Genomic DNA, 12,694 nt, shown 5'->3' with positions numbered 1-12,694 from the left:
GTATAATTTACAGAAGTTAAACGTTTGCCCTGGTTTGGAAAATGTAAAATATGACACTTTGAGAAACAGACTGGCTGTTGTCCCTCGCAAAATAAAAATGCACACCTACACAAAGACTTAGAAGTGAATGTCAACAGCGATTTTACTTGTAGTAGCCAAAAAGAGGAAACAACCCAAAACAGGGAAACAGATTTTTTTAAAAAATTGTGATATGTTCATACATGGAATATTACTCAGCAATCAAAAGGAATAAACTACTGATACACACAAAAACATGAACTGAATCTCTAGACTATAACGCTGAGTTAAAAAAGACTGACATAAAAGGGTATATACACTGTTTGATTCCATTTACAGACTATTCTAGAAAATACAAACTATAGTGGAAAATAAATCAGTGGTTATTTAGGGACAGGAATGAAGGGAAAGATGGATGACAAAAGGATGCAAGGACATTTTGGGAAGTGATGGAAATTTTAGGTATGTTGATTGTAGTGGTGGTTTCACAGGTATGTATACATTTACCAAAACTCATCAAATTGTACATCTGAAATCATGTAGCTTACTGTATAGAAATTATACCATTATAATATTGTTTAAAATTTTTAAATCTATGAAAAAAAAATACATGCTCTACACCAGGTATTAAGATGTATTTTAGGAAATTCTTTGGCGGTACAGTGGTTAGGACTCAGCGCTTTCACTGCCAGGGCCCAGGTTCAATCACTGGTTGGGGAACTAAGATCCCACAAGCTGCATGGTGTGACCAAAAAAAAGATGTATTTGAAAGTTATAATACTCAAAATTGTACTTGTAATAGAATAAGGAGAGAAATCAGTGAAATACAAATATACCTCAGCATGTATAAGCAATCTATGATAAATGTGGCATTCTAAATCACTGGATTATTCAAGTTGAAAAAAGTATTTAGAACATATAAAACAGGACACTAATATGATTATTTGGCAAGTCAATGTAAAAGTATACTTTAAATCACAAATAGTTTAAGCATTCTTAAATAAGAACTACAAATGACCAATTAATGTCAGTAACATGTCCAACTTCCCTGTAATGAAGAAAGCACAATTTTAAAAAATATACTTTATTTCTAGTTAATTAAGTTGCAAATATTTTTAATATATAATATTCAATGTTAGATTGAGAATAGAGATTTGTACCCAATGCTACTTGAGTATAAATCTATGAAATCTTTCTGGAGGAAAAAATAGCAAGATATGCCAAAAGTCCTAACAAGTATAAACCCTTTGGCCTACCAGTCACACTTCTAGGAATTTATCCCAAGCAAATAATACCACAAGTTCATACAGACATATAAAAGATGTCTACTGTAGCATCTTTACCAGCAAGGAAAAAACCTGAAACCTAATGTCCAAAATTTCAAGATAAACTATAGTATAGTCATACAATGAAACACTATGCAAGCACTAAAATTATGACACAGCTCCATATTTACTGACATGGCAGTATGCTTAAACTATAATGCTAAGTGAAAATAAACAGGTTACATAGCAGTGTGTAAAGTAAGATAGGGCTTCCCAGGTGGCTCAGTGGTAAAGAAACCACCTGCCAATGCAGCAGATGCGGGTTCCATCCCTGAGTGGGGAAGATCCCCTCAAGAAGGAAACGGCAATGCACTCCTGTATTCTTGCCTGGGAAATCCCATGGACAGAGGAGCCTGGAGGGCTACAGCCCATGGGGTCACAAAAGAGTCAAACACAACTTAGTGACTAAACCACAATAAAGTATGATACCTTTTAAAAAGCATAAATGGTTATGCATGTATTTGGTTGGGAAAAGTATATAAACCAAAACATCAACAGTAATTTTTCCTGGATTGTGGGGGTTGGGAAAATGTTAACTCCTCTATCAAGTATTCTATTTTGTTATGATCATTATGTATTCTTTGTAAAATCAAAACTATGACATGAAAAAAAAGAAATTAAAGTGGAAAATGTAGCAAAAAAAAAAACTGATCCTTTAATAAACTCTAGTTCTTTACAGTTACCAAAGAAATAACTCTCTTCCTTTGATAAGTCTTTAGATGTTACATGTCATGTTTTGTTTTATCTAAAAGACAGCAACAACAGTTAACATTAACAACATTTGTTGACAGCTTATTCAAGGCTCTGTGCTAAGAACGTTTCTACCATTAACTCATTTTATCCTCCAGCTCCAGAAAATAAATATTGTTAATGTTTTTTATAACTCAGTAAACTGAGGCATGGAGATTGACTTGCTCAAGTTTATGGAGCTAATTAGTAACAGAGCTGGCTTTTAAAGAAAGTTCATGTGAATTCAGAGCCCCCTCTCATAAACACCATGCTATACTTGCTTTGAAGTTAGATTACCACTTTTTTTAAGGGCTGTACATTAGAAGTAAGACAAGTTAATTGACCCTGGGAAAGAAAATTGGCTGGGAAGAGAAAATAAACAGAAGCAAGTAGCTCTCTCACTTCTTGAATTCTATTCTAAGCATGCTGGTATATTTATTATGCAGTTCAAAATAAAATTTAAATTTTAAACTAATTTAAAAGTGCTATATAATGTTTTTGTTTTCTCCAAATCAACCTGAATTTTGGCACTGGTATATCCTCAAACAACATTACAACTATAGCTGCCAATGCCTTGACATACCTTAGAATATCACTGTACAAGGAAGAAACCTCTTGGGAAGACTGGCTGTTAAGAGGTGTTGATCAACATGGTAAATCCTTAACATTTTCCAGTTTATCCTTAAAATTTTCCAGTTTATCAATAAAATTGGAATTAACAAAAAAGAATAGACCGGATTATCCCAGGGGCCTTTCAATTCTACAAGCCTGTGACTTTTAACTTCTCTGAATTAAAGACATAAACACAGAAGAATATAGTAACTTTGAACAGTTAATATTACTCCATGAATCCTTTTGGAATTTCATTAAAGTCATATCTTAAAACTGTATTATAATTTATGCAAATTTCCAAGAAATAAGTCCTTAATCTCTTAACATACATGAACTATGTCAGCCAACAATCCATTTAGCTTTGGGTATTTTTTTCTTGCACTTTTGGGATGTTGAACTTGAGGAAGGACCACCCCAGCAAAAATGGGACTCTTGGAAAAGATATTCTGCAAGTGAGGTGTCAAATTGCCTGAAAAAAGAAAAAAATACATACATATTATTCTACAATCAAAATAATCAAATTGTTATGTGGTCTGCATCAAATTACTAAAAGAAAGAATAACAATTAAGTTCTCTCAATTTTTAAAAATTGAACAAGAAACTATCTTCTGAATATAGCAAAAAGAACTATCTTCTGAATATAGCATAAAAAAGTGAGTTCCCCAGTAATCTGTTGATAGGACATAGGCAGTAGAGAATAAAAAACCACAGGTGCATTTTCTTTTTTCAAAATACAAGACATAATGTATAATGCTTACATTCAAAGTTTTACGTATTTCTATAAGGGTATCAAAACGGTTTATCTAGCAAGTGTTCATCAGCAAAGTCTTATTCAAAACAGCTAAAATACTAAAATTATATAGAAATAAAAATATTGTAAAGAAAAAACAAGGCTATAGATTAGTAGCAGAATGTAGAGAACTATAAATAGGAGTGGAAAGAGCTAAGTTCTACCACTAGTTTTGCTCTTAACTAGTTCTGTGACCTTGGGCAAATATTCCCTTTCTGTATCTTGGTTTTGTCATTTGTAAAATGACAAAACTGATCCCATCATCTCTAGAGTTCTCTCACCATTAATCTCATAATCAGAATTTTAAATATGACAGAAAAGAGTATGATGCTTTAAGGGTCTGAACTGTGTCTTTAACCAATATTTATCCAGATTCACAGATTTTAGAGTTGTTCAAAGTACCTACCTCATGATCCTGTAATTCTATATTTATGTATAGCTTTCTCATCACAAAATAGGTTGCTCAAGCTCCTCAATCAGAAATATATCTTTGAAACTCCATGAGCAACACTAACCATGAAAATGTTTGGGTAGTCAAAGCAGATCATCAAATAATTCAGCTATCATCAAACATATTTTTGAATAAGATATTTAGCTATCTGCTTATCTACTGTGGTTAATAAAAGTTTTCTTAGTAAACAACTGGTTTTCTATTTCCAAGTACTTTAAAAGAGCATCAAAATAAATTCTATTATTTAAAAGTCCTCTTTGAAAGAAGCAAATATTTGTAGAAGCCAAAATTTTATAACAACTTTCAGACAAACTGAAGTAGGTTCCTATTTTACTATTTTTCTTAGTATCAACCATCAACATGGTACAGCTATTTGCATCCAGGCAAAAAAATATATTATTTTCAAAAACAGAATTTTTCTACATTTTTTTTATCAGCCCAAAGCATCCATCTACTTTCATCTATCAAAACAGTATGCTTCCTTATTCTTATAAAGATAGACTAAATTTGAAAATCAAGCAGAATTTATCTGAAAACACTTATTTAGGCATTTAACAGTACATTTCAGTAATACCTACCTACTTTTAAAACAATTTTATGAAGTAAATCCAAATCAGAGCTGCTAGGAAGATAGGGATTTCCAGTGGCCATCTCAATGATCATACAGCCCAGAGCCCAGATATCCACAGGTCTGAAACAGACAAGAATAAATCACTCTTTCATGGAGAAATATATAAAACATCTTTTCTTAAAAACCCTTTTTTTTTTGGCCATGCTGTGCAACTTGCAGGATCTTAGTTACCCAACCAGTGATTGAACCTATGTCCAAAACCTTATCTTACACCACTTATAAAAATTGACTCAAAATGGATGGGAGACATAAATCTAAGAACTAGAACTACAAACCTCTTAAAACAGAGGCCTTTCACAGTCTTGGATTTGGCAAAACCAAAAGCATAAAAACAGACAGAATGAACTTCATCGAAATTAAAAATTCTGTTTCTCAAATGACACACACCATCAAGAAAATCAAGAGACAACTAAGTAAGAGAAAATATCTGCAAATAAGTATCTGATAAGGAATTTATATCTAGATATACAAAGAATTCTTACAATTTAATAATAAAAAGCTAGTCCAATTTAAAAAAGGGCTAAGGATCTGAATAGAAATTTCTCCAAGGAAGATATATAAATGGTCAATAAGCACATAAAAAAATCAACAATGAAGTCCAAAAATCATTAGTTATCAAGGAAATGGAAATCAAACCCATAAGGAGATACCACTTTACACCCATAAGGATAACTAGAATCCAAAAGTCAGATAATAACAAGTGCTGGTGAGGATACAGAGGAATTTGTAACCCTCACACTCTTGATGGTGTCTTTACGTTCTTCAAGATTCATTATTTGTTTATTAGATTGTTGTTTCCTATACTATTTTTACTGATTCACAACAGACTGAGGCCTTTCTACTTTTTGAAATATCTAGTACAATTTAAAAATTATTATTTGTCAGTGTTTGCAAAGACTTTGCCATACTCAGGAAGTAGGAAACTTGTGATAACACTGACAGAGTAGATTTTAAAATGTCTGCAGAATCTAGAGTCTACAGAGAAGCAAGGAGGCCACTCTGTAAAGGGTGGGGCACAGCTTAAGGCAAGCATGGATTGCAGCCTGAGAGATTTCTGCATAAGTTTCCTGGGGCTGGGGCCACTCAGCTCCAAGGGGCAAGTGTGGCAACATCAACAGCAGCAGGATAGATGTCTAGGGTCTCTCTGCTCTATTTGGGGGTGTCCCTTTTCTACCCCAAGCCCAGATGCAGAAGGCAGAGTTTGTCAGTAGTTCAGGTGACAGATAACACCGAGGGAAAAAAGAGATGGCTAGGAAAGGCCAGGCAGGATCCCCAAGTATACATACTTTCCATAAGAGGTATCTTTTAATACTAATTCTGGAGCTCTATACCAGCGTGTGGCCACATAGTCCGTATAAACATCTCCAGGAGCTGCTAGTGTTCGTGCAAAACCAAAATCACAGAGTTTAGTAATTCCTGATTGGGATACTAAAATATTCTCAGGTTTTATATCTCGATGAATGATCTAAAAAACAAACAGAAGATATAATACATTAAAATGAGATTTCATTATCTAGAACATTTCTCAACAATTAAGAGAAAATCTAGCTAATTAAGATAGTAAAGTTATTTTCTTACCACATGCAAAGGATTAACTACACAGTGCAAAAATATGTAACTATAAATAGTTGTGTGTGTGTACTCAGTTGTGTCTGACTCTTTGTGCCCCACTGACTGTAGCTCACTAAGCTCTTCTGTGCATGGTATTTTCCAGGCAAGAATACTGTAGTGGGTTGCCATTTTCTACTCCAGGGGATCGTCCCAACCCCTTGAAAAGATAATAATGAAGGTAATACTGAAAAGATAAATCACATTCCTAAAAGAAAAAGTAATAAAAAAGAACTTAATGGAAAAAGTTTAACTTTCCATTAACCCCATGTCACACTTCAGGTACTGCCCCTTGTCTCATTTCCTTCATAGCTAAACTTCTTGAAAACATTATTTTTACTTATTCACTTTCTGATCACTCATTCACTGCTCAAGTGGAAGGTGAGCAATCTTGTCTTCTGCTCCCCCATTCAAACTGCCCTAGCAACTCTATTCAATGCTCTGCGGAGACCTAAATGGGAAGGAAATCAAAAAATGTGGGTATATATATATATATGACTCACTTTGCTGTGCAGCAGAAACTAACACAATTTAAAACAACTATTTGCTTAGTCCCCTAGTTGTGTCCAACTCTCTGTGACCCAAAAGGACTGTAGGACACCAGGTTCCTCTGTCCAGGGAACTTTCCAGGCAAGAATAAGGGAGTGGGGAGCCATTTTCTACTCCAGGGGATCTTTCTGACCCAGGGATCAAACCCGCATCTCTTACATCTCCTGCATTGGAAGGTGAATTCTTTACCAACTGTGCCACCTGGGAAGCTCGCAAAACAACTATATTCCAATAAAAATTAATTTAAAAAAGTGTCCAGGCCAAAGTCATCAACAACTTCATTGTTGCTACATCCAACAGACACCCCTCAATACATATCCTGCCAGATGTGAAGTGAAAATTGCTCAGTCGTGACCTATTCTTTGTGACCCTCATGGACTATATATAGTCCATGGAAGTCTCTAGGCCAGAATACTGGAGTTGGTAGCCGCTGTTCCCTTCTCCAGGGGATCTTTGTAACCCAGGGATCGAACACAGGTTTCCTGCATTGCAGGCGATTCTTTACCAGCTGAGCCACCAGGGAAGCCCTCACTAGACATCTTAGTGTAAAAATATAGGCAACCACTCCATTCCTGACTTCTGGGACCAGTTTCCTTCAATGGCAGTTTCTTTTTCTCTGTCCGTAAATGTAGGGTTCTGGTCTTAGGCTTCTCTTCTCATGCATCTTGCACAATCTCATCTACTTTTTTTTTTTTTTAGCACTTTCTTGACTTGGTTATGGGAATACCATATTCTTTTGGGCTTCTTCCCACCTATGGCTGTTTCATCTCAATCTCACCTACTCTTACAGGCCTTAGTGACTATCTATATACTAACGATTTCCATATTTCTATCTCTAACCAAGATATTTCTCTTGGTTTCCATAAGAAGAGGAAGCCTGCAAGAAGTCCCATAAGGCTGACCCACACACTCCCACAAACTCAGATAATTAAAAACTAAATGGACTATCTTCTCCCCAAAACCCATTTGTTCTTAAGAGTCCTTTAGCTCAGTGAATGGAACCAACATTGACCTCAAGACTCAAGCCAGAAATCAAGGCACATTTCTCCTTCAGGTCCCATATTCTCTCCATCCACTTCTCTCCCTAGTTCAAGTTCCCTCAGCTCTCTCATCAAAATTATTACCTTACTAAATGGTTTCTAATTCCCTCTGATCCCCTCCCATTCATTGCCCACAATGAAATCTGAGTATTATTTTAAAATCATGTGTATGATTATGTCACTCCTTCAAGGATTCCCCATGCCATAGGACAAATCTGAAGCTACATAAAATGGCTGGTAAGGATTTACAGGATTTGGCCTCTGCTCACATTCTCAGCCGTTCTTCCCTAGCCTATAGAATATTAGTTTCCCAATTTTCCAGGTTTGTGTCATCGTTTGCATTTGCTAATGCTGTTCCAACCGCCTAGAACACTGCCTCGCCAACTATTTCCTTATGTCTCAGCTGAGATGTCTGCAATAGAGGTTCCTTTTACATATTATTCTACATTTCCTCCTTCACAGTTATTTGTCATGCTTTATTATTATTTGCCTATTTACTTGTCATTCCCATTGGACAGTAAGTTCCATGAGGGTAAGACGTGTATCTGTTTTGTTCAGGCTATATCCCCCATGCCCAGTACAGTGCCTGAAACAAAGAAGGCGTTTAAAAACTTTATCAATGTATTAAGCATACTCTCATCACCAGCAAAGTATCACAGCACAAGTGAAAATATCTTGGTGACAGAATTCTGGGATCTTTCCTTTTTTATATAACTTATTGCTATAAGCTTTTGGGATTAGCTTTTGTTCTGCCTCAAGTCTTCCTCCTAATTGGCCAAATAATTATCTTAGGGTAATGAATCACCTTAAAGGCACCATCTGTAAAACTTTGTTAGTCCCTCTTTACTTTCACAACTTTTACTGAGTGACTACTACATGCCAGGTACTATACCAAGATCTGAGAATATAACATGAGCAAAAGTAGACATGGAAAAGCACTTTAAAATATCACTTTACATATTCTGCCTACTACACAGCCATGACCCTCCTCCTCAGTACTCTGCTGCTGCTGAGTCACTTCAGTCGTGTCCGACTCTGTGCGACCCCATAGACGGCAGCCCACCAGGATGCCCCATCCTTGGGATTCTCCAGGCAAGAACACTGGAGTGGGTTGCCATTTCCTTCTCCAATGCATGAAAGTGAAAAGTGAAACTGAAGTTGCTCAGTCATGTCCGACCCTCAGCGACCCCACGGACCACAGCCTTCCAGGCTCCTCCATCCATCGGATTCTCCAGGCAAGAGTACTGGAGTGGGGTGCCATTGCCCTCTCCTCCTCAGTACTCTAAACATGCATAAAGATACACTCAGTTGACACCCTAATATGTTCACTCTATTTAACAGTTAACACCCTGACTACATGCAGAATTTTGTTATCTTTGAGAATCAAGCACTCTCTGAATTCCAACTTCTAAAATTCTGTTTTAACAACATCCTCTTTGGTCTTTCACAATCACACTGAGACCTCTATAAACATAGTATTTCTATGTGTTTAGATTTTCTCTAATTTTTCTCATCAATGTTTAATAGTTTTCAGTGTATAGGTCTTATTTTCTCTAAGTATTTTCTTTTTTGATGTTATTACAATGGTATTTTTGATTCAGTTTCTGAGTTTGCTAATACACAGAAATACAAATAATTTTGGTATATTGATCTTCTATCCTACAATCTTAATAAACTTACAGCTTAGTTCTTTTTTTAAAAAATATTTTTATTTATTTATTTGGCTAGTTGTGGTATGTGGGATTTTGTTTCCAGACCAGGAATGGAACCTGTGCCCCCTGCATTGGAAGCATGGAATCTTAACCACTGGACCACCAGGGAAATCCCAAACTTACAGCTTCATTCTTTTAACTTTACTGTAGATTCCATAAAATTTTCTACAGAAATGATCATGTCATTGGTGAATAAAGACAGTTTTATTGCTCAAAAAAAAAAAAAAGAGAGATACGACTTCACACCCACTGGAATAGTGATAATCAAAAGACAATAACAATACTGGGAGGACACAGAAAAACTGATACATTGTTGGTGGGGATATAAAATGGTATAGCCACTTTGGCCAGTTTCTTCAAAAAGTGAAAACATAACCTCACCATATGATCCACTGGTATTCTTGAGTTATCCTATTTCTATTCCCCACTCCCCAGTTCCTGGTAGCATGGTAGACCAACACCCCCCAAATCATGCTGAAAACTAGCAGCCTAGTAGCCACCAAAGGAAGCTGTATCTCCTAGCTATAGGGTTGGATCTCTTCCAAAGCCCCATTCCCAGGTAACAGTCATTATCTAACATGTCTGTCAGATTACTAGAAAACTCCACTAGAAGTTTTGTCTTCACTGACCTAACTCAGAGCTCGCCCAGGGCAAAGGGCCTTTGTCAGAAACAATTAGCAGCTACTAAATAACATTACTGGAGAAGGCAATGGCAACCCACTCCAGTGTTCTTGCCTGGAGAATCCCAGGGACAGAGGAGCCTGGTGGGCTGCTGTCTATGGGGTCGCACAGAGACGGACATGACTGAAGCGACTTAACAGCAGCAGCAGCAAATAACATTATAGCCACCTGAGGGAGCTATAACAGGACAAACAACAAGCTGACCAAAATACTTAATTAAAAAGAGAGGCTGGGAGTGAGATGTCCATAAAAGATCTGCAAAGTTCCAACATATTACTGAGAATCATGAAGGATACATGTCCAGCTGTGCACACACTTGGAAAGAGCTGAGATTGTCCCTAAGCTCTCAAGTCTGGTGGAATTTAGGTTTTACACAAGCAAGAAGGGCTAAGTTGTAAACTTTCTACCTAAACACTGAAGAAATGCCCCAACACAGAGAGAGAAGGAGCCCTCAGTAAATACCCAGTAAATATGGCTGAGAGATTTATTAGTTTCAAGAATTTAAGGAAATCTCTGTTCAAACATTAGCTGACCAGTAAGCTAACTGAGCAGAGATTTCAGTGGTCATACATGACAAACAATACAGACTTCACAAATTAGTTCAGGAAAATAACTAACAAACAGTTACAACTGAAAAACCTGAGACAGAAAATTCTGATCTCCAGATTGCCACAATGTATTATTTTACATGCCCAGTTCTCAACAAAAAAATTACAAAATTTCCAAGAAAATTCCCCAAAAAAGGTGTGCAAAGAAAGATACATGGACATGCATAAGGGGAAAAAGCAGTTAATAAGAAGCTTTGCCTGAAGAAGCCCAGATATAACCTGCAAGAAAAAGACTATTCAATCATTTCAGTTCAGTCGCTCAGCCATGTTCGACTCTTTGCGACCCCATGAACTGCAGCACGCCAGGCCTCCCTGTCTATCACCAACTCCCGGAGCCTACCCAAACTCATGTCCATCGAGTCGTGATGCCATCCAACCATCTCATCCTCTGTCGTCCCCTTCTCCTGCCTCAATCTTTCCCACCATCAGGGTCTTTTCCAATGAGTCAGCTCTTCACATCAGGTGGCCAAAGCATTGGAGTTTTAGCTTCAACATAAGTCCTACCAATGAACACCCAGGACTGATCTCCTTTAGGATGGACTGGTTGGATCTCCTTGCAGTCCAAGGGACTCTCAAGAGTCTTCTCCAACACCACAGTTCCAAAGTATCAATTCTTCTGTGCTCAGCTTTCTTTATAGTCCAACTCTCACATCCATACATTACCACTGGAAAAACCACAGCCTTGACTAGACGGACCTTTGTTGGCAAAATAATGTCTCTGCTTTTTAATATGCTGTCTAGGTTGGTTGTAACTTTCCTTCCAAGGAGTAAGCATCTTTTAATTTCATAGCTGCAATCACCATCTGCAGTGATTTTGGAGCCCCCAAAAATAAAGTCAGCGACTCTGTCCACTGTTTCCCCATCTACTTGCCATGAAGTGATGGGACTGGATGCCATGATCTTAGTTTTCTGAATGTTGAGCTTTAAGCCAACTTTTTCACTCTCCTCTTTCACTTTTATCAAGAAGCTCTTTAGTTCTTCTTCACTTTCTGCCGTAAGGGTGGTGTCATCGGCATATCTGAGGTTATTGATATTTCTCCCGGCAATCTTGATTCCAGCTTGTGTTTCTTCCAGTCCAGCATTTCTCATGATGTACTCTGCATATAAGATAAATAAGCAGGGTGACAATATACAGCCTTGACGTACTCCTTTTCCTATTTGGAACTAGTCTGTTGTTCCATGTCCAGTTCTAACTGTTGCTTTCTGACCTGCATACAGGTTTCTCAGGAGTCAGGTCAGGTGGTCTGGTATTCCCATTTCCTTCAGAATTTTCCACAGTTTATTGTGATCCACACAGTCAAAGGCTTTGGCGTAGTCAATAAAGCAGAAATAGATGTTTTTCTGGAACTCTCTTGCTTTTTCAACGATCCAATGGATGCTGGCAATTTTCTCTGGTTCCTCTGCCTTTTCTAAAATCAGCTTGAACATCTGGAAGTTCATGGTTCATGTTGCTGAAGCCTGGCTTGTAGAATTTTGAGCATTACTTTACTAGCATGTGAGATGAGTACAATTGTGTGGTAGTTTGAGCATTCTTTGGCATTGCCTTTCTTTGGGATTGGAATGACAACTGACCTTTTCCAGTCCTTTGGCCACTGCTGAGTTTTCCAAATTTGTTGACATATTGAGTGCAGCACTTTCACAGCATCATCTTTTAGGATTTGGAATAGCTTAACTGGGATTCCATCACCTCCACTAGCTTTATTCGTAGTAATGCTTCCTAAGGCCCACTTGACTTCACCTTCCAGGATGTCTGGCTCTAGGTCAGTGATCACACCATCGTGATTATCTTTGATTATCATGAAGATCTTTTTTGTACAGTTCTTCTGTATATTCTTGCCACCTCTTCTTAATATCTTCTGCTTCTGTTAGGTCCATACCATTTCTGTCCTTTATTGAGCCCATCTTTGCATGAAATGTTCCCTTGATATCTCTAATTTTCT

The 12,694-nt window shown here is 37.2% G+C and overlaps 1 protein-coding gene across 5 annotated transcripts in view; it reads right to left on the bottom strand.

Moving 5' to 3' along the window:
• CDKL3 (cyclin dependent kinase like 3) overlaps positions 1-12,694 on the bottom strand; it is a 34,831-nt gene that overhangs the window by 10,993 nt on the left and 11,144 nt on the right. For all 5 annotated transcript variants that reach the window (XM_044947652.2, XM_044947653.2, XM_044947650.2 and 2 more), the window contains 3 exons: positions 5,843-6,021; positions 4,504-4,616; positions 3,014-3,153 (listed from right to left, as the gene is read on the bottom strand). In XM_044947652.2, the coding sequence (XP_044803587.2) occupies positions 3,014-3,153; positions 4,504-4,616; positions 5,843-6,021 (432 nt within the window). The remainder of the gene's footprint in view (positions 1-3,013; positions 3,154-4,503; positions 4,617-5,842; positions 6,022-12,694) is intronic.

The sequence above is a fragment of the Bubalus bubalis genome, chromosome 9 (assembly GCF_019923935.1).
Source record: "Bubalus bubalis isolate 160015118507 breed Murrah chromosome 9, NDDB_SH_1, whole genome shotgun sequence".
Classification (NCBI taxonomy): Eukaryota; Metazoa; Chordata; class Mammalia; order Artiodactyla; family Bovidae; genus Bubalus; species Bubalus bubalis.
Note: the sequence above shows the minus strand (reverse complement) of the source record. Positions and strands in the feature narration are given on the sequence as shown.